At 35.2% G+C, this 23,841-nt stretch overlaps 1 protein-coding gene across 11 annotated transcripts in view; it reads right to left on the minus strand.

Annotated features, from left to right (window-relative positions):
- LOC108000705 (uncharacterized) overlaps positions 1-23,841 on the minus strand; it is a 306,652-nt gene that overhangs the window by 22,354 nt on the left and 260,457 nt on the right. For all 11 annotated transcript variants that reach the window (XM_062084417.1, XM_062084420.1, XM_062084426.1 and 8 more), the window contains one exon: positions 6,737-6,754. In XM_062084417.1, the coding sequence (XP_061940401.1) occupies positions 6,737-6,754 (18 nt within the window). The remainder of the gene's footprint in view (positions 1-6,736; positions 6,755-23,841) is intronic.

Genomic DNA, 23,841 nt, shown 5'->3' on the forward strand with positions numbered 1-23,841 from the left:
GAAGTTGTGTAATTTTTTCTTCTGTTGCGCATTGGACACAAGAATGGAAAATGAGTATTTTAAGTGTGTGTTACTTTTTGGGACGATTAATTGATTATTATTAATTCGAATTAATTATTTATTCCAAGTTTAAACAAACTCTTTTCCTCGAAAAATATTTGTTCGCAAATTTGTTGGAGATCGCAAAGACACGAATTCCAGCCGTTTAAGGAATGATAAGAAGCCCGGTTCGGAGTTAAAGAGGCCGATCTTTACAAAGCGGGGAAGAAAAGGCAAAGAATTTCGCAATCATAAACAATGCTTTATCTATAACCGCGGAATGGAAGAGGCGGAAAAAATTCGACGAGAGCAAGGACAAAGAAAGTAATACGGCCAACGATAATTCACCGCTCGAATATTCACCGCCATTCTCGGCGCATAATTTTCTCGATATAATAGTTTCCCCATAAAATCGGGGGTTGAATCTCGAAGAGAAGGGGAGGGGAATCGCGATAACTCTCGTAACTCTATTAGCTCGAACCACGGAGCGGATCCTCCTCGATAATTTTTAAAACGATCTCCACGACGAATCTGAAGGCTGTTAAATGTAAATGATAAGAAAATAAATATAATTGAAATATATTGGAATCCGATGAAACATAGTGGGAATATTCCACTTCGCGTTAAAATATTTTTATACGCAAAAGAAAAAAGAGAATCGCGTCTTATTAATTAAATTCAATAATTAAAATATTCTGCGCGAACGGAGTGTGGAATTTTATACGGAAATTCACGGAAATGCGTGTTTTATTAATTAAACAAATTTATTAATTTAGTAATTAGCAGAAGAATAATAATAAAGCTTCAAAATGAGTCAACGCAATGAGTTGAGTCAAGTGAAAAATAATAATAAAAAAAATAGACTGATAACAATCTGTTACACAGAAAGTGTTTATGCTTTGTATAATTTAATTTTAATATTCGAAGAAATTTAAGACGCAAGACTTCGAGAAGAGTAAACAGGTAAACCAAATTTTAATGGCTAGAATTTCTATACTTTCTCCTTTTTTTTTCGTAATAATACGCTTCTAATGGTCCCTAAATTTAATACGCTTTTAATCGAATTATAAAGTATAAGTTACGTGACAGATATTCGAATTTTAATTTTTAATTATCATTAACTAAGAGATATTTGACTCGCGTCGTTTATCCACGAACAATCTTATCCGAAAATAAACTCTCGACCCATTGATCCGAATTGTTCTAAAAATTTCCAGAACGATAAATTAAACGTGCATATTTCACGAGTAATAATTTCATAAAAATCGTACAAAGAAATAAACTTTATCGATTTGGAAAAGAAACAATCCCCTCGGTATCTCGATTACAAGGGGATGGTTTAATAAATAAAACTATACGGTGTTCGAATATTGGTTTCGAATATTTTTTTTCTTTTTTTTATTCTCTGTATGCACGCAGGACACACCAGATGTTTCCTTTCTTTCTTTCTTTCTTCCTTTCTTCCTTTTCTTTCTTTTTTTTTTTTTTTACAACGATCGACCAAAATAAAATGCGCACAAAATCTCTATATATACAGCTTTGAACTTTACGACCGTTCCCCTCAATCTGTAATCATTAAACCGGACAGGAATTCATACGCTGTTTTTAATGGCGCTTTTAACGCTGCTTCCAGCGCACGACTTTTAATCGTACCACTCCTCCACCAACCCTCTCCCACCCCTCGATACAAGTTTTAAAACTGAAATGACCATTTTTTTGCACCATTTTCGGTACATATGAAGGCACGGATTTGCGAGCACTCGTCAACATTTAATTTTAGTATGTCGTAACACCGGTAATTTCGCTCGAAGACCAACCGTTTCTACGCGTTCATAGACGAAGTTCGTTTATGCTCGAACAGTTGGACATCTATTTATTTTGGTACGTTCGTCTTCTTTTTCGAATTCCATGAATTTTATCGTCGCTATCAGTCGGCCAACATTGTGCGATCGATAGCAATTCGAAGGATCCGGGAGAAATTCTTCTTCAAGGAATATATCCGAATGCCAATTAATCACTTTTCATTGTACAGAGAATTGAAAAAACGTAGCGTGAAACATATATCTATATTTTTCTTATTTGTTCCTTGACGAGAAACATATTCAAGAAAAAGTGATTTTGATCGAAACAGAACATCGCCTTTTCTTGATTTTTAACCCCCTCCCAACAATTGGAAAATGCCAATCAAACTATCTCCATCCAACAAGAAGCACCACCGCTTTCCTAACAAGCATTGTAATCGACGTCTCTCGAGCCAACCGGGTCGAGGAAACCGGGACCAAGAACAACAACTAAACACCCAAGTGATTTTCGAATACAATTTCCTTGCCACAGCGGTATCGAGGCGAGACGAAACCGAGGAGAGACCGATACCGTCGCGCTCGGTATCCGCGTGCAAGAAAGTTAATCGAACGCCAATCCTCCAGATCCATTCCGACCCGTCTTCGCCATTTATCGGTTTATTCAGAAACCATAGAATTTCTCTCTCGTTTCCCTGAAGGGAAGAAGAATAAAAAAAGAGAACACGAGGAGAAAAGCCTCGAAATTGGCCACAGAGAAAGAAAGAGAGAGAGAGAGGGGGGAGGGAGGAAAGAGCAAAAACAAAAGTGAATTCGGAAAAATAGGCGGAGCGGGAGACGAAACGTGGATGGAGGAGGAGGAGGAAAAAGGAAGGGAAAAAATATGAAAAGCAATCAATTCCTTTTTAGTCGGCGAACGCAACACAATGTTCCAGGACCGCGTGTACCGCGTGTCGCTTGTGGCGATTTCAGATGCCTCGTGTGCGTTACACGTTGCCCGTGTATACGTGTGTTTTCTATGGCGCGCGTGTTGCATATTTAAAGCAGGGTGCAAGGATGGAATATAAAGTCCTTTGGAAAACGGGGATAAAAAAAAAGAGGAAAAAGGAAAAAAGAGAAGGAAAAAAAAGGGGCGGTGTACAACACGGTTGCGCAAGGGAGGAATTAATAAAGCAACGAGAGGGCAACGTCACGTGGTTTGTGTTTGGACGAGAAGAAAAGGGCGGGTGGACCGTGGATGTGTCTCCCTTGCCCACGGTTATAATTCCGTTCCAACCGGGTGCAAACCCCGGCCTCCCTCACCTGAGAGAGAGAGAGAGAGCTTATGACTTTTATCCGGCCCTGTTCTAGCAGCGTTCTAGCTTTCTAGAACACAGCCATCCTCTTTCTCCAGCCCGGTCACGAACTGTCTCTGAATCGCAACAATTAAAGCAAAAAAGCACGCGTTGGAGGGGCGGCATGGACAACGCTCTTCCATTTTTCGATTTCCCTCTCTTTTTTTTGAATCTTTTTCGCGTGCCCTTTCATTCGATCGGCCACCATTGCGCGAAGATGCGTAGGCGAGGCGGACGATACATCATATCACAGGTCACAACAAGTTGTAACGTTGCTATCGTGAATTGGGCTTCAATTAAATTCGAAACGAAATTATATTTTTCGCACAGCGTTTACTTAATACATTTCGCCGTGGAGAACATTCAGAAATTTGATTATATTTTTAGAGTGTATATATATATATATATACGTTTCAGAGTATCTTTATATTCCTCTATAAATAATAAACGATAATAACCATAAACGACGACAAAGTTCGATAAAGAGCAAAACAATTTCTTCCATCAAAACGTTCGACGATAAAATCGATAACCACGAAATTCGTCGTTTCTATATATTATATATATATATATATATCTCGAGCTCGCTATCTCTTAACCTTTGGTTCACGGTGTCACACAAACGGCTTCTAAATTACGCGGAAATTCAGTTCTCACTTCGACAGAGGAAAAATGCCATTTCACCCGGGGAAATTCGCGTTGTGTCGCTCGCTGAAACATAGAAAGGCAGCCACCAGGTTGCGCTTTAATAATTATTATCCATGGTCACGTGAGCATAATAACGTTGGCGTGTACCGCCTCGCTTTGATAATCGCACGTGCATCGCCTCTTTAAGTTCCACTTCCATTCAATCAACCCGGTCCTTGTTCGCTTCTTGAGCGAGGCGAAGCGAGCGGCCGATTAATTGGACGAATACCTCGAGGGTGAAGGAGGAGGGTGGGGCGAGGAAAGAGCGAGGGGGGAAAAGAAGAAAAGAAATTAAAAAAAAAAAAAAAAAAAAAAAAAAAAAAAAAGAAAAAAAAAAATGATCGCGTGCAGTAGGCGAATAATTAAGCGCTAATGTATCCTGTCGTCGAGGGTGTTTGCTTGCAGACTGACTAATCAACCCTTGCATGCTTCGTTTGCCTCTATTCAAGAAGGTGGAGTCGTGATTTCGCGACGCGACCTCTCACAAAGGCCGAACCTGATACGCTCCCTTATTTTCCGTTTCCTCCTTAACTATTCAATCATCATCCCCTCGTTCTCCTCGCTTTCCTTTCGCATTGTCCTTTCAAATTCGATTCTCACGGTTAAAACTACTATCGCCCGACTAAATATTAATCATCGGAAAACGATGCATCGAATGAAAATCAATCGAATTGGGATCGAAATTTACGTGTATTAAATAATATAGCTGCGTTTAAAGAAAAAAAAAAATTCTGGAACGAATAAAAAATGCTGCCCCATCATTTCAAAACATTTCTCGAAACATTTTCGATTGAATTTTTTTTTTCGTTATTTCCTCCCTGAATATCGATTCTTCTCTTCGAAATTAATACAATTCCATCACTGCGTCGAACCTTAAGTAAAAGGATGCTGTAAGATTTGAAACGATAAACCTTTCATAACCCTTTCATCTGCTACTTTCTCGTGTCCAATTTGACGAGAAGATGCGGATTTTCGATACTATAAATATTAACAAATCCAGAGCGAGGAAGGATGCATCCAGCTTAAGTCAGCGCAAAAGAATCCGTTGAACGCATCAAGCTTTCTCGCGTTCCGGATAGAAACGCGTGTTGATTTCGTAATGTTTTATTTAATCGGGCTGTGTTGCTTGCCTTTCTCATCGTGCTTAAAAAGAAAGAAAAATCCGCGTCTCTTCGCGGAAATACCTCTTATTCGTGTGCACATATGTCTTAGAGAGAGGTCGCGATATTTTTCGATATTAGAAAAGTAGAGCTTCTTTAACGGTTTCAAGAATTTCGCCGGGAGCTTTTTAAATGGACAACGGCGAGAAAAGTCCCTTTGAACGACGATAGATCCCGCTTGAAAAATCTACTCTCGCAGTTCATTCGAACGCGATTCTCTTCTCCTTGCTTTTTTTTCCTGCTTGAAACGGTGTTATTTTTTCTCTCTCTCTCTCTCTTCTTTTTTTTCATTAAATTTTCGTTTTTCAAGACGAAGAAAAGGAGAGAAAGAAAAGAGAGCGATATATTAGATTTATTTGAGTCGAATAGTATTTTTTAATAAAATTTGAGGGAAATTTTATGGGAAAGAGATTCTATTTAACTAACCGGACCTATCCTTCGACAGAATTGCTAAATAGAAATACCTATCAGAAGTTACTTTGTCAATATAATGCAAATGGAGTGGAATAATCATTTCCTCCATTTCTAAGTTCCAAGTCCGTTATTATTTTTCTATTTTTCCAATAGAATTCACATTTTTAAAAAAAAAAGTTCCAAAAAATCCCGAATTAAATAGAAATTATATTTTTCCAATTAACAATTATTAAGAGGGAGGTAGAGGGGGAAAAAAAAGAAATCGATGATAAAGATAAATATCGATTATCACGTGGAAAAAATTGGAATTGGATGCCAGAAGTTAATAAATGCGTTCACGCATCGGCGCGAAAACGATACACGGAAAAATAAATTAATAAACTTCAATATTGTTGCCGATATTCCTCTTGCGTATCGCGTACACGAGGCAGAAGTAAAACATTCGTGAAACGGGCCGAGATAATAATTATGATTTACGGTCTGGTAGTTATAATTCCAGCTTCGACGGCAAATTATGCCCGGGTTTTCGAAAATTTGCGCGCGCGCGCGCGCGGTCATCGTGCTCCCGAGATTTCGAAATGTTTTCAATGGAAGGAAATCAGCTTAACGCAACCTTTTACGCGCATTCAGCGCGATTAGCTCGTGGAAAAATTTATTTCCACGAAACGAGTTTTGCAATATCAAATGTAGTTTGGAAATTTATTTATAACGGAATACACGAAGGTATTCGAATATTTTTGCATCTTTTGATGAAATTTTAATGAAAAATTTTTGATCCCTTTAATGAAATTTCGCGAGTAAAGGATTATGGATTATATACGAAGCGATTGTTTTTTTTTTTTTTTACCGAAATATTATTTGAAATTAAAGTTTCGATACGTTTTTTTTTTTATATTTTTTCCAAATGTAATTTGGTCCAATGGTGCCAAATAGAGCAAGATTTTAAATTAGAAACGTTCAGGATTTAGTGTTTTGGGATAATTTGTATTTTGAACGTACGTGATACCGATTGTATCTTCTATTTTGGATAACAAATACAGAATAGTTTTTGATCGTGATTCAAATAAATAATATTTTTCAAACCACTCTATACTACCGCTTATAAAAATATCTATTCTATTTATTTCAAATTTTCTTTTTTAATGAATTATGCGAGTCGAATATTTTGCGCCAAAAGCCGTTCCCAAAGCATTCGAATATCAAAAATATTTTCATTTTACATACCTATGAATCGCAGAATAGCGAATACCGTGTTTTCAAAACTGGTCAAGAAAATTTGTAACTCCACGTGATTTGCACTCACCTGTCGTAGTAGTAGTCCCTGAAATCAGAAAAAATATTAAAAAAATTAGTGGAAGAATTTTTTAAAAGAATTATTCGCAACAATCAGCGAATAAACTACTTCTTAAAATACAATTAATTTATATATCGTTCGATATTAAGTCCTTAATTAGTTCCTTTCATACTTATCGTATAATTTTCATAACAATTTTACAAAAGCTTTTCCTTCTTTCGAAGTTATCCTGTTTAGATATTTCGATCGAATATCTGGGGGAAACAAAAAGGCGGAAAATTCAATAAAAATCGATATGTCGTTTTTTATGCAGTCAAGCACAAAATAAACACGAGCACGGGAGAAATATAATATTTTTAAGCTTTCAAAAAATACGCAAATAGCGGGAACAAAGAGAAAAATGCACGATCATGTTTCGCGATGTCGAAACGAGGAACCGGTGGAATGACGACCGACAAACGTTTCAACGGACGTGATCAGAAATTACCACCACGTATGTACAATAGACGAAACATCAAACGAATTCCATGAAAATAGTAGAGAAAAAACAATTCGCGCATATTACTCGCTGAAAATAATAAAAAAAAAATATATATCTATTCATTCCTTTCGAAAGTATCTATTTTTGATATTTCATCTAAAGGTTCGATAAAAATTTGTGAGGAGCGAAAATAGAAATTTTCTATAGACATATTGTATATATATATATATATATATATAAAAACATTAAATGTAAATAAAACATTAAATATTTTAAGATTTTAAGAAAACAATTAACGATTAATTTAATTTTCTGTAAATAATAAATTATTTCGATTTAATCAGTTTGATTTCAGATTTCTGGAAGGGAGTTTGACACGTTTTTAATTAACTCGTGAATAAAAACAACAAGAAATTAAATTCAGAGGGTAAACCGATTTAATTTAATTTTCTAAAAATTTCTCAATATCAGAATTCAATTCCTTTTTTATCTAACATTTTGCTATCAAATTCTAGAAGAACATTGAAAACTCTTCATTTCTAAAATTCTAAAAAAGAATAAAATAACAAGAACAATGTCTCGCTTCAATGCGTCATCATTTTATATATTTTAACAACAATTGTGTTAAAATTGTGTTCAATTTCCATTAACGATCGAATCGAGACTCAGTCACAGTTCAATCACTGTTTAGTGCTTCCTGAATCCAGGGGAAGCGCGCGCGATAGTGTTCAGGTTCCAGTCACGTTCCAGTATAGTGAGTGATGTTTCAAAGGCGATCGAATCGTGACTAAACCGCCGCTCCAAGTCAAATCGAAGGTGGCGCGACATTTACCCCTTTTCTGCATTTGAAATTCGGTGATTTAAATGCATTCTGCTCGCATCCCTGTTAAACGATGGCGGTGGCGAATTATTCGCGCCTTCTCTCCACCAGAGATCTTATTTTCTATTTTTATATGTATTCGACAATGTTCGGTATTTTGCGCAAATAAGATGATAAGATACACTCGTTCGAAATTTAATTTTGAAAATATCTTTAAAGATATTAAAAAATGTCGAAAAATTTATTCGAAAGAGATTGAATTCTTACAAAGTTTTCAACAAGATTAAACAATTAGAAAAAGAAATATTTTATCAACACACTATTAAATCGCAGCGTGCAACAGATGTTCTTAAATATCCAACCAAGTTCACCGAAATGGAAAAATCAAAAGTGGCCCGGTGTCGGATCGGTTGAACGATGGATTCAATGACGCGAGTTCATTTATACGTCGCCCCGGTTATTGATTTGTTCGGCAAGGTTTTCGAAGAAAATTGTACTACGGCTTTCGCTAAATCGATCCCTTGCATCTTTTACGTTAATAGACCTCGCAGCTTTTATATTCTTCCAAGAAACGTGGATTGCAGAAATAGAGTCGTATACTTCTCAATCGAAGTTCTACTTTTTATTTTATTTTTTTTTCTTCTACAAAAAGAAAATAACAACTCCGTGATGTAATTTTGAACAATTTTCGAACCATTTGCGAATAATATAATATTAAATTTTGATCTCAATCTTGAAATTCAATCTTTTTCGCATGATGGAAAAATAGAAATCCTTTCCTCGAAAGAACTGTTACTATTTATAAGACAGTTAAATTTTCCTTCGTTTCACGCTACTTAAGATTATCGTACGTTACCATGGGATTACTGTGAATTATACAATCCTATGTATATATATATATATATATATATATATATATATATATATATATATAGGTGATAAAAGTAAGGGAATGGTTAAAAAGGAACGGTTAACGAAAGAAATGAAATGGAAAAAGGGATATAGGAATTTCCAATTGTCGGTTATTCTACATTTTAAAGCACCGAGAAATCGATAATGAAATCTTTATCCTCGATACGCGTCATTTTGTTAATTTCGTTCCTTGAAGTCAATTGGAAAAAATGTATGTAACTGTATTTACCGTAATACAAATAATTATCGTGAACTATAACGTTTCATTTAGTGAAAAATTCGGCTCTCTATACCTAAAGGTATTCGATATATGAAGTATCAAATTTTGCGAGCAAGGCAAATACAATTAAAATGCTATTTTGCAAATTTCGATACACGTCATTTTATGTCATTATTACGGATAACTATACAATTTTAATCATTGAAAATTTCAGTTTTCTACGATGGAGAGCAATCAATATCAACGAAGTATCAAATTTTATCAGAAGCGATGCGAATGCAAATATAATTAAAATCCTATTTTGCAAATTTTTGATCATTATATATAAGCGTAAAATTTTATTTATCAAATTGTAAAATATCAAATTTCGTCCATCACAGTGTGGAAAAATAATTCAAAAAAATTCGAATTATGTCCAATTTGATAATTATCGATATCGTTTCTCATAGTTTTTTAAAGCGTCTGATACGTGACAAGTTTATCGATAAATTAACTATTATTCACTTAACCGCGGTACCTCTTTGAGGATGGGTCTGCGATTTAAGAGAAAATTGCCAATTACTTTACTCCTTGTAAGTACTCGAGGCTGATACATTCTGGGCATCGAGGCGTTACTTACACCGATACTTCAAGAGACGAGCCAAATAAAAAAGACGCGTGGTGGGCAAACAGTTTAGTAAGAAATTAAAAACGAAGGAAACAGAGACCTCACCGTCTTCGATCTCGAGATAAAATAACTAAACTAATTTTTTTTTTTTAAATTGAATTTAACAATTCAATCAGCTCGATAACGGAGAGACGAACATGATAGAAAATTAAAAATTACAAATTTTCAAACAATATTGCAAAGTTCGATGAAACGCCAAAGTTTCTACGTTAAATTTACATTTTTATAATTACAATTAACAATCGAATTGAACTAACAAATCAATTACCTCGAAGATAAATGGAATATAGAGCAGAAAAAAAAAATAGTTAAAAATATTTTCAAAATGAAAATATTGCAAAGTTTAATAATCAAAATTTACAATTAAATACTAACAATCCAATTAAAGATTAAAAAAAAAAAGTACAGGAGAGATAAAAAAAATAATATTTGAAAACATTTTCAAATGAAAATATTAGAAAAGTGTTTCCATGTTCGTTTAACATTTCCACAATCGCCAAAAACAATAATTTTCTTTCTCGTCACATTTTTAAAATACATTTTCATTTCCGCTCAACAAAACACTTGGCTTGGCAAACGCCTCGTTCAGGTATTGGCTGACGTTTATCGGTTTAATTGGTATACAAGGAAGAAAATTGCAGATAATGAAGAGTAGAAGGACGATAATCGAATTTGTGCAACGATCGACCGAACCGAAAAGTGTTTCGGTCAATAAACGGTCCATTAGTTGCTGTTTAAATACACGATTTCTGGCGTTGAAAGGGAGAGAGAGAGAGAGAGAGAGAGAGGGGGGGGGAGGGAGAATAGAGGAAGGGACGGTTGACCATGAAATGGCAACGAAAGGATCGACTTCAGGGAAAATTGCCAATTACTTTGATTGCCTCGCCCTCCGTTTGAAAACTCGTTTCTGTTTGGCAATACTCGCCAGCCAATTTCTGTGTCCATCGAACATTAATGTAAAACGCCGATGAAAAACATCTTGCAAGACTTTTCAGATTAAAAAGAGAGGCGATTTTTCGCGCTAACTAATGGCACCCTTCCAAGAATCCCTTGAATGCTAAACGCTCGATTGAGCGCGGCAAGTAATTTATTGGCGGATTTTCATAAGGTCGAGAGACGAAATAAAAAGTAATTATTAATATTCTATTTTTGGTTGCCGAGATAGTTTTGCGGAAAGAATGAAATGAATTTTGAAAATGATGAAAGGAAGAGGATTGTTCGAGTCGAACTTTTAAGCACAATTCTTAAATTATTTGGAGGATGGGAATTAAAAATAAAAGTTGGAACGTCTCTAAAATTTTCTATCTTTCTTCAATTTTTCATTGAAATATATCTTTCGATATAATCAATATAATGCTAAAATATTTGAACGAGACATCTTATAAATATATATATTATCATTGTTATTTAATATCGAAACCAAAGTATTGTTTTACTTAAAAATTTCTTATTTTGCCTTAGAAAGATTTTCAAATCCAACTAGATCATTCTTCCGAACTTAAAATTTTATTCCTAGAAAACTATTGAAATCAGAAATTTAATAATGTTTGAAACTTTGGTTATTGATATCCCTTATTTTTTAATTTATTTATATTAAAAAAAAATGGAAATTTATCGATACAATTTTGAACGAAATTAAATATTGATTCGGTTTAATCGATTTCCAACAAAATGAATTTAAAAAAAAAGTGGAAACACGAAATGTCTTTGAATTAAACGTGAAATCTGCTACTTTTACTTTCTTAACTCACATTGCTTCATTACTTTTTCAGAGTATGAAAAAAAATATCGATCGAAATATCGATCGAACGAAAATAAAAAAGAAAAAAAAAAAACGAAAGAAAAGGAAAAAATCAGAAACGTGTAAAACGATCGCGAAATTCATGACCTAGAATATCTAGAATATTATTCTCTGGTCGAAAGCGCAACTACGACAGTTCCGGTTGTACAGCGATTGGACACGAATAGCAAAATCGATTGACGATTACTGAACCGCATAATTCGAAATACAGGATTCATCAAAAGATTCGAATTTTATTCGACTATTACTTGATAAATTCGGGCGAAAAATATCGCGGTGAAAAGAAACTGTGTCGATCAAGCGAGAGAAAGAGAAAGAGAAAAATCATCAATCATTGAAATATAATACTTGATATCGTTACGTTAAAATAATATGAGAAACAAAAGCGACGAATTTAAACGAATAATTTTACATTTTCGACGAAAAAAACATTTACATCGTACGATTTATGGAAAAGTTAAAAAAATAAACGGAACGATATGTTATCTATTGTTCATCTAGTTTTTAACATTTTCATCATTATAAAGTAAAGGAAGGAAGGCCAACAATGGCGTGCGATTTAATTGGAAAAATGATAGACGCGGTGAAATTAGGAAGTTGAATAAAAAAAATTGCTTTTCAATTCGCATCCACGTGTTTGCCAAATGTTTCTTTTTTTTATGCGTACATTTTGCGATTTTTTTTTTTTAAACATTCCTCTTCCCTTTGTTATTTTCCTTTCATCATCGATAAATTTATCCGAAACGATAAATTTTTCCCCCGATTCAATTAGAAATTCGAAATTCGCGCGATGCATTCGAATGAAAAGAAACAAACAAACAAAAAAAAAAAGATTAAAAATGATGGAAAAATATTTAATTATAAATTGTTAATAACTCGTCGAAATTGGAAAAGTATTCACGTGTCTTAACGTTTGATCGAAAATTGAGAGCAGATGCATTGAAAGCGACAGGGGAGTAGGAAAAGAGAGGGAAGGAGGAGAGAGAGAAAGAGAGAAAGGGAAAGGGCGATGTGGAGGAACGGTTAGGCGCGTATCGAAAAATGACGGTGTAATCATGGGCCCGATTGTTCCCGACGAATTCTTTGTCATTCAAACTTTCGGTCTTTACTTTGTACAGTTTTTTAGATGAAAAAATATGGCCTGTCCGCGATTTTTCATCATAGCTGTTTGAACGTGAAAACGGAACAGGAGGAGAACACGGCGTATTTAATAGTGGAAATTTTCTTTTTACGTGCACGTGTTTTTGGCATGCAATATAACTTTTTGCTATTTTTTTTTCCTTCTCTTTTTCTTTTTCCCGTATTTTTTTCTTCGCGCGTATAAAAATCGCCAACGAAAAATATAAATATCATGCATCGATACATTTTTTTTGGATTTTTAGGAAATTTGGAAAAATTATTTTGGAAACTCGGAACGCTTTCGAATTTAATTGGATCGATGCAAATTTCGAAATCAGAATTTTAAAAGAAATAACGAGATTGCATCGTGTACCTTTTTCTTCTTTTCCCGACTTTCTATCTTGAACCTTATGTCGAAATTCTCATTCAATAGATTCATTCCAGTAACGTAATTCCGAACTTCAAGTATCAATCGATATCAAACGTAATAAAAAGATACTCAGGTGCTAAACTATCGAATAAAACTCGAGAATGATATAGAAGAACGCTACACGTTAATTCCTCGTTTTCGATATTTTTTATTCTCGAAAACAAGATCAAGAGTTTTAGATAACAAAATTCAAACATCTCCCTAATTTTCCAATAAGAACTATCAATTGAATAAAATTTCAATCAATAAGAAGAAAAAAAAATAAATAAATATCATTACTCATCCAATCATCCGTTTGTTCCCCTCAAAAATCCACTAGATTTATTCATATATTCATTCAGAGATGCGCCGACTCGAGATCATCCGTTCAATTTACTTTGATTAACGAACGAGAGAGGAAGAGAGGGATCACTTTTTAATTCGCTTTAAAACAACGTGTAAACGATTTTAAATCTCAAATTGTTTGATTCAATCTTCACGCGAGCGCGTGAGAATTTTTCGTCTAACAGATTTCATCTAACATCGCTCGGCTCGAGTTACGCATAATTTTTTCCTCCCCCCTCTCTCTACTCCCTTTTTCACTTAATTTCTCCATTCTTCCCAATATGTCTCCCTCTCCTCCCCTCCTCGTCGCGTTCTTTGATCAATTTCATCGAATTATTCGCCAATTTAAAAATATCAAACACGAACACAGACCACTCGACAGATTGATTAAACGATCCTCACGCTGAAATCTCGTCCAGGATTTTAGCGTAACTACTGATGGCATATTAACGATCCTCCTATATTGGCTCTTTGACGTGGCGGATCGGTACATGAAAATACGATGAGGTAGACGCGTGTCATGCATAATATAAGTTAACAGCCAGTTCGTGACCTAGTAATTCGGACGAATGAAATCGTCGAAATGAGGGCATGCGGCAAGAAAATGGGGAAATTCGTGGAAAAAAAAAAAGAAGAAGAAGAGAAGAAAAGAAAAAAAGGAGGACGAACGAAGGTTGACAATGGAAATTTTTTTTCGTTTTCAGATTATTCGTGAAAATATTCTCTATATTAATTGTAATTACTCGCGGAAGTTTTCTTTCTTTCTTTTTTTTTTTTTTGAAGAAACGGTTCGAAAAACGAGTTTACCTATCGCGAATATTCAAGAATATTCATAAGAATATTTTTATAATTAATGACACCTTGAAAATGTTTGATGAAAAATGAAAATAAAAAGGAGAAGGAGGATACGCTAGCTAACTGCAAATGGAACTGCAAATCATTTTAAATATAAATTAAAATAATCTTTTTTATCTTTTCGTATTTAAAATTATTCATCGAGTAATCAAATTGGGGACCGAGGATAGACCGAGGATAGTAAAAATATTCAAAATTCAAATTTGAATATTTTAATACTTAAAAAAAATTTTGATACGCAATATATAATTACAAGATATATAAAGATATTAATAATATTATGCATAGAATTTTTATTCCTATCACGCGCCGCGTTCTTTCTCTCTTTCTCGACATTATTTCCTTGACATTATTTAAAAGTGACGATGAACAAAGAACGATGATAATTCGCAAATTGCTAAAAAAAAAAAAAAATGGGATATTTTAAATTACAACAACAGTGGGCGTTGTAATTAATGTAACAACATGGTAATAAGGCATCGACAATTGCCAGGGCTATTACTTATAATAGTCCAATATCAGTAGCTGATGCCGAAGTATCCAAGTATCCAGGATAACCGATATTATCGACACATACACTGTTTAGGCTGAACAAGACGTGACAGGGAATTTAATGGCGATTAAGTGCTCTCTAAATTCGTTAATACGTGCTGAAGTAGCAAGTTAATTAAATCCAGCTTGGAAATCTTATTCCCTTGCAAAATTTCAAATTGCACTGAACATCATCTAATAACTGCTATCGATCGTTAAAAAAAAAAAAAAGGAATAATTATCGTTATTCTCGAATTTTCTTTCCCCTTTTTATTTATAATACAAATTCTCTGTATTAATATTATTAATGCAAATTGCTGTTATTGATTAAGATTAAATAAATTATAGTTCATATTTACGCAGAACAAAGGTACACAACAACAATAATTTGCACTAAATTAACCATGCATTGTAAACATTGCATTAAACATTACGCAATATTACAAGTAAAATAACAAGGAGATACGAAAATATTATTTATGCATTATATATATATATTTATTTAAAATAGATTTTAAACTCATTTTTCCCCCCCAATATATCGAATAATCGAATTTGAATCCAATTTATTTATTTATTCTTAAAAAATAATACAATTTGATATTGATAGTATAAATATCTATAAAAATTTGGATTATTTATTTCTGACAGATGGAAATTTAATTTATTGGAAGATAGTATACGGATTATATGTAAACGTTAAAAAGAAAGGAAAGGAGGACACAGGCGATAATTGGTGAATTTCAATGGATCGTGGCCGAGCAAGGCGCATTCACACGAATCACTATTTTCATTAATTAAATCTTTTAATCAAATCGCGCAATAAATTACGATTCGACTGAATTCCACTCGAAAACGAATTGTCGAAAACACTTCTTTTGCTTTTGAACGAAATGAGATAGGAGTGAACTGACTGTGAATAAATGCAAAAAGAAAAAAAAAGAAAAAAACTAATTCGATAATCTTATTACATTAGCTCGAGAAAACAAATCGAATGAAAAGGTAAAAATACAACGAATGATTGTTGCATAAATTGAATAAAATTAGGAAATCGTTATTAATAAATTCTCGATCTTCAACACCAATGTTAAATCGTTTATTTATTCTTTTTATTATAAAACGATTTTATGACATGATAAAATTTAATTAATATACCCCCAATGAATTTACACACTTTCGAAAATCGTGTAATTTAAAACAATATTTTTTTCAAAATATTTAGTTTCAAAATTAATTAAAAAATTTCCAAATTAGTTCGATCACGAGTAAAAATAACGATAAACGCAACTCATCGTGTATCTCTCTTCCACGATATTTATTTATTCCACGAAATTATTCATTATACATTTCCAGAAAATTTGAATCTAACCTAAAAAAATTTACGCAACGCACATATATAAAAATACACGAAATAAACGAAACATTTCTACTTCGATCGGTCCAATAAAAAAAAAAAAAAAAAGCAGATATTCCTTTCCAAAGATAATTCCGAACCTTTGAAACTCGGCAAATCTAATTTAAAACGCGAAAGTTTTATCTTCTTCTTAACCCGCTCCTCGCACAGAGGGTAGCACTTTTTGATTTTCCGCGCAAGAGGAAGGGGGGGAGATGGCCGCGATTTCCTGGGCCCGAGCATTGACTCGTTATCGTAACATTATCGGTGAATGGTCAAAAGGGTCGCGAGGAAAAGAGAAGTGGAACGTGGAAAAAGAAGCAAGTGAATGGAAAAAGGAAAATACCGAGGTCCCGGGGGTGGCTCGAGGAAAAGAGAAGGGGAGGGGTGGCGTTGCGGTAAAAGGTGGAAATAGAATACGAAGCGAGGAGAGAAAACCTCTGGCCAATCCCTTGAACGCGGTCTGCTCGACACTGATTTTCCGAAATCCCACACGTGATTTGTTGCGTGATGGAGAGGGCGCCACAGATTTCCAGAAATCCTCCCTTCCTCTCCTCGATCGTGTAAATATTGCAAAATTTTTTCTTTCCAAAGATTTTGTTCCTCTCCCCAATCCTGTTATCCTGCCAAGCTTTGTAAAATTATTCTTCTCGAAATCTTCTGTCACAAGATTCTCGTAAGAAAATACATACCGAAAGGAATACTTGGAATTAATAAAAAAAAAGAATAACGTATCAAACGAGAATCAAAAATGTATAATCAACGAAAATAAATATGACGCGAGATCACATTGTATCTAGAAAATTTCGTTACGAATTTTTTTAACTTTCTTATTACATTAATAAATGAAAATTCAACGTTCAATGGAAGAACAGAATTATCAATTTTTATACTTGGATTCACCACCTTTAAACCATGGAAAATTATAAACGGATACTGTACGAGGTGAAATAACGAAAGAATATTTAAAAATTATTTTTAGATCAGATCTAAGGAATAAATATGGAGAAATATTTTTCTTTTCATCTTACTTGGCCAAAAAGAGGAGATCTCTGAACTAATGCGGTACGAAATGGCAACAAGAAAGGAATGAATTTTTAGCTTCTATCAGGTACGGGTAAACTATTGCGCTACTTTCGCCTTACTATAGATCTTTGACTGGTGATCGCGACGTTATCGCTGAGTGCACGAGAAAGGCCACGGTGGAACGATATTGCCGAACCGAGGTAAGGTAAATGGTATTTTCGTAAAAAGAAACAGAGATGGGGAGGAGGAAAGGGTGGAGAAAGAAATCTGGAACAAGGGGGGAGGCTGATTCACTTGCGATGCTCGTTTGCAGTGCGTTCGTAAAATTAAAAAGATTGTCCATCGGGAGAATAAACGCGAATAAAGGAAGGTAAGAAATATACATACGTATATTTAACTAGAATTTTCTCTTTTTTAGAAGAAATAAATTAAATCTATAGCCGATGAACTGTGAGAGTACATTGAAATATTTTTATTAAATATTTTATTTAACAGTTGAAGGATGTGTCGTGTTGATGAAAAGGGGGGAGGGATAAATTTTTTGTTTTTTTTCTTTTTTTAATAGAATTGCAGAAATATTTTTTTTTGTTCCACGTTTTATTCATTCCATTGTTACGAGAATAGAAATTCTACGGAAAATTTGAGAGCATTTCCACAGAGACAATCGGTATTCGATTATTCGATCGACTTGCACGACAATTGAAAATCGACGGGCAATCTCGCCTGGAATAGAAATAGAAACGTACAACCGAGGGAAAAGGGCGTACTTAGGGGATAATCGAGATAATTCATATTTAATGCGGTGCAACAAACGCATCTCTACCTCATTTAAGATTCTATTATCGTGTGTAAAATATCCACGCTTTGAAAATACTTTAAACTTTTATTCCCGTGGAGTGTAATTCTCCTCCTTCCCTCCCTCCCCTCCCCCTCTTTCTACGGGGGGAACAACCGGGGTATCTGACTTACCCCGGAAAACTCGTCTCATTATCTTAATATTACTACGAAATGAACAAAGGAGTTTCAAGAAAAAGTAACGCAGAGCTCAGAAAGTGTAAGGGATAAAAAAGAAAAAGAGGAGAGAAGTGGGGAGAGGAAGAAGGAGGAGGAGGAGGAGGAGGAGAAACAGGAAAGAAGACAGTGTAATTCAAGTAACAACAAAAGAAGAAACTGGCGCTCTTTCTGCTTCAGCTCCAAGATATTCCAGATCCCCCTCTGTCGGCTTTTGCATTATCTTCGAAAAAATAAAAGACTCTTTAACTTGGTGTTTCTAAATTCTTAAACCGTGAACTCACGTTTCTATGTAGTTTACGTCGAATCGCAATGAAAATGTTTTGTTCCTCTTGTACCTCTTTTAGCGGGGTATTTTTTTTTTTTACTTTATCTCTTTGATAAATAACGCAAATTGTAGCTAATATCTTTCGTGATAATTTCTTAACATCTTGATTTTCTTTTCGAATTAAAAAAAAAAAAAAAAAAGATTTTACGAAACAATTTGAACAAAAAGCGAACAAATTGATGTAGCAGATAATTTTTGAAAGTATTCTAATAATTTTAAATTATTTATACGTCGCGCATTCGCTTCTTTATTCTTTATTGATTGATAGAAAAATTATAAACTGAATGTTAAAAGACCATTGAAATAATAAAAACCAAAAAACACGCTCAGAAGATAGAGGGAAATATTGAAGCTCCTTTTTCGTTTCGATCGATTCTAAATACAAAGATTCAAAGTGTCCTTACGACAGCGCAAAGATTACGAATGACCCATTGACCCACATTTCTTCTCGAAGAAATGATTATTATATTCCATTTCCAAGAATCTCGTCCGTCGTTTGTTTAAAATTTGGGACAGATCAATCCAAGTAAAAGACGAGGAAACGATTGAAAATTACGTTTTCCTTGCACGATGATATTTCAGAGGTATTCGTATCGAAAAATATCTCTAAATAAGTGGAAGGCCTCCAATGATCGAGTATTTTCGAAGTTGTAGCGAAATTCAAAATTCTTCCAATTTTAATTGGACAATTTAAGATAAACCGAGAGTCAGCCTTTTCCTTTGCATATCTCAGGAATTGAAAATCGTATCGGGATAAGTGAAAAACTGTTTTAAAGAGCAAAGTTCCCCGTTTCTAACGATCTTTCACTCGTTCACCGCAACTTACTATCTTCCAACTTATAACGGCTTAAAGTCTTCCCAATTTTAATAGGAGTTTAATCGAATTAACCGTCGAAGATAAATCATGCGACGAATGCTCGCGTTCGAAGATATCCTAATTTATAACTTTTAATCTATCCCTCACAAACTCACAAAGATACAAAAACACGCATCGGCGCAAATTTCCATTCAATTTCCAAAATGGGGAGGAATTATCATCCACCGTGGAAACGAGAATCGAAATTTCCTACGCCTCGAAAAGTATATATTTTTCCCCCGAAAACCAGCTAGCCTCCCTGGCAAGTGAAACGTGGCCAGAGGCCCCGGTTAACACACGGGGAGCATCACGGGGAGATCCGGTGGAATGTTCGTCGTAGGAACGCATAGGATGAGTGTGGGGGGAGGGGGCCGACTGAATCAGAATGCGTGAATCGTCGGAGTCTGTTTTCTGGCTGAGTTCAGCGTGAACGTGATTTTCGAGCACTCAAGCGAAGTGGAGAATGGTGTCCACAGCACGTGCCTCTAGGCTAATCCAGCCATCGTCACTCCTCGGCTGACTCCATTCCGTTGTAGGGATGTACGCAGGGATGATGGGGATGGGGGAAGGGGAAGTCGAAGAGAAGGAAGAAACCGGTCATCGGTCTGTTCGATGGTTTAACCATCGAGGAAACGGATAGGAAGTCGACTTTTCTCTCACCCTCGTACTTTTTACACTTTGTAGATCGGGCCAGGGAATTTCTCCTCCGTGGTGGCCGCCATGTTTGGGAAGAGTTCGCGGCTTCGATGAGGAATTCTCGGTTAATCGGGGGGGTAGATAAGATGGTGTGTTCTTTCGCGAATTTATTTTTAAATGAATCGTATTTGGCTTCTAAAAATTGGAATATTTATTGGATACAATCGTGGTAAGTAATAATGGTGGAATTTTTGTGCAAATTGAAAAAGCTAATTTATCGGTTGGGCAGGATTTTTAATCAAATAAATTCTCGCGGAACACTCGCTTTGTTATTATTATTATTATTATTCAAACTTGGGGGAGTTTCGGAAAATTTTCAGTTATTTCAGAAGAATTAAAGCCGGAAAGTTTGGCCGAGCGGAGAGATCCTTAAAGGTTCGGACAAATGAAAAGCCACTTTAAACTCGTTATATCGGGATAATGTTCTCTCGAGGATCTAAGTTTATCGTCGAGTGTACAAAGTAATCCCATTTCGGCATTTTTATTATCTCGTTGAGTAATATTTTCTTCCGCAAAACAAATATTCCTCGAATAAATTTATTCGCCGGAAAACGTTAATTTATTATCATTTATTCGAAGACAAGATTGGAAGAAAAATGAGATATAAAAACTGCAAAGGTCGAAAGATCGAATTGAAATATCATTTCGTGGGCCGAAATCTCGTAAATAAATCTCGGGGAGAAAATATATTCCGGATCGATCACTTTTTCTTTTTTAAGAGGTTTTCAGACCTCACGCACGTTCTATTCTCCTTCATTCTTCGAAATTACGTTGTAAGGATTCCCCTACATTCGAACTCATTCCGCAGCCATGACTTTCTGGATGAGTCGAGAGAGGAAGGAATTCTTTTCAAGATCGCCACCAAGAATTTCAATAAAAGCCCCCGTAAAGGTGATGGTCCGCCATCCAATACAAGTATCACTTCCTCTTTCTAATTTAACATTTCTCACCTCGTCCAAAAATTTTCGATCGATAAATTATTCCTTTCTTAAATAATAAACGATCCTTTGTAATGTTTAAATTTTTAAAACGATATTTTATAAAGTACGGTTTTTTGTACTGCAAAAATATTTGGAAAAATAGAGAAGCACGTATCAACCTTGAGTATTTTAAAATTTCGCAACAAAGAATAATTCTCTTTAATTACCATTTTTTTGGACGGTAAATTTAATAACAATAAGTTGGGTACAACAGCAATAAATCTCTTATCCATCGAGTCGAGTCGTTATCGCGCGTCAATGATCCATCATCGAGTCATTTGCATTCATCAACTCTGACGTGTCATCCCTGCAAACATATATTTACATCGATCAATTCGTTATCTATAATTTTGCCAGATCTATCCCACAACCCTATATATTGGAGAATCGAAGAGTTTTCGAATTTTCAAAGATCATCTCTAATTAAAAATTAAATCGATATATAATTCTTTCTCCTCCTTCTTAATAAATTCTCAGACTGTTGCATAACGTAAAATTAACAATGTCCATCTCTTGATTACCGATCGATTATTCGAAAAGCAACAAGGATCGAAGATACGATCGCGTTGTGGATAATGAGGGGAGAAGTACTCGTAATCGTATCGAAAGAGTTGCAAAATGTTGGGCATAATTGATCATTAAAACATCCCGCGCGGGGATAGCCGTGGAAGGATCTAAAATAAATTGCCACCGTTATCATCCGATCTCCCAATTAAGGAAAGCTACTTTTACCACCCAAACGTATCACGCCGCGATAAGTCTCGGTTAGTCAATCTCCGGATTGTCTTGCATACATTTGCATTTAAAACGGTATTTCTTTCCTGTCGCAATTACCGGAAACAACGAGACCCGACTCCCCTCCTCCTCGATGCTCAATCCTCGACGAATTGTCGAGCGGCCTGGTAATTTATTATGCGCGGTTCTAAAAGAAATCTTCCCCAAGATTCTTACTATTAATTGAAATTCCATTTAACCAGTGGTTTAAAATAAGGAGGATGAATCTGTTTTCTGAAAAATTCAATTCAATGCTTTGAGAATTTGATGAAATTTCTTTCCTTTTTTTTTTCACGGTGTACTTGTGGGAACTCCACAGACGGAACACTTGAAAAGGGATGTTAAAAGCGAATAATTTTTCTTTGTGTATATATATATATATATATATATATATATTTCATTAAGTCGAGAGAAACAACACAGTATCGCAGGATTATTCGTTCTCCATCCGTGCAAAAATATCTAATGAAACTTGGAATATATTATTAAAATAATTCAATTTAATTGAATCGAATAAAATAAAACGAGACGGATAATTAGTATTAAAGGGTGATAAATTAATAACGAGGGTGAATTAATACCCCCTCCCCGGCTTGTAATTTTAAAAATATAGTATCTGTTTCTGGCTCGTGGAATCACTGGCTATTCCGTTTACCGAGAGTAATTAAGAGAGAGAGAGAGAGAGAGACGAAATTGTGGCATTTACCTGGACGATAAAGTAAAGTGGAATAATTTAATAATTTCATTTCGTTCATATTTTCGTACTCGTAAAGGCCAGACACGCGCTCCCCGAGAAGGGAACGGGGGATGATAGTGCTCAACGTAAATTGGATTACGGCCGCTGTTCATTTTAGCCAATTTTAACGCAAATCTTGTGTATACTATACGTATATATATATATATACTATCTACTTATCGCGATTCTCTTACGTACGTCACGTTTAATTTTAGCCCGATAAACGAAACTGCGCTTTTCGATTCAGAACAATCGATACCTGTGACGTAAGATAGATACGTAACAGTTCTCTGGAAAGCTTCTTTATTTTTGCTCCATTAAAATAATAACTGTTTCCAAAATATTTTCAATTAAACAAAAATACAATCCATAATTATAAATTATAAATTATGAATTTCTTTCGAATCCCTGCGAGAACTCGAAATCGATTAATGCATAAAAAGATTAACTCGAAACGCAATCGAGCTCGCTGCTCAATTCCAAAAGATTGGATAGAACGAAAGAGCCTCCCCTCCTCCTCCCCAATTTAAAACCCGTCGTTCGTCAACTGATATTCCTTAACCGATGTTCACGCGAATCCATCGAACGGAAAGAACTTAGGCTTAAAAGTATCCCCGCGATATAAATTCCATTCACGCAACCGATTTCCAGCCTGGAAGAAGAGAGAGAAGGGACCGATATCCTCTCTACTATTTCAAAAAAAAAGGGTACGTATATATACACATACATAGCACGCATAATATCGATCAAAGAAGGCAGGAGGCGAGGATGGCGCACGAACCGGCCAAGGCCCTCAATAATCGCGTAATTGAATGCTAACGATGCTGAAATGTTGGTAGAACTCGCTCGACTGATCTGCAAATATACTCGTCGTGGCGTTTCCACCCACGACGCGTATATGGGGATGGGGTTGTGGAGGCGTTGTTTGTGCTCGTGCGGCCTGTGTACCGGGGAGGGTGGAGAGTGGCCTGGCGCGCACACGAAGCCGGGCGAAGCTTATCGAACACACGACGGGAACGAACAATCTTCCTTGTATATCCGATGGACAGGCTATACTTGAAATTAACCCTGGATGAACCAAGTGCGGCCCGCGAGCAATTACGGGCCAGCCATGTCTGATGGGCTAATGGGGGAGGCTGTGAAGGGGTGCGAAG

The sequence above is a fragment of the Apis cerana genome, linkage group LG14 (assembly GCF_029169275.1).
Source record: "Apis cerana isolate GH-2021 linkage group LG14, AcerK_1.0, whole genome shotgun sequence".
Classification (NCBI taxonomy): Eukaryota; Metazoa; Arthropoda; class Insecta; order Hymenoptera; family Apidae; genus Apis; species Apis cerana.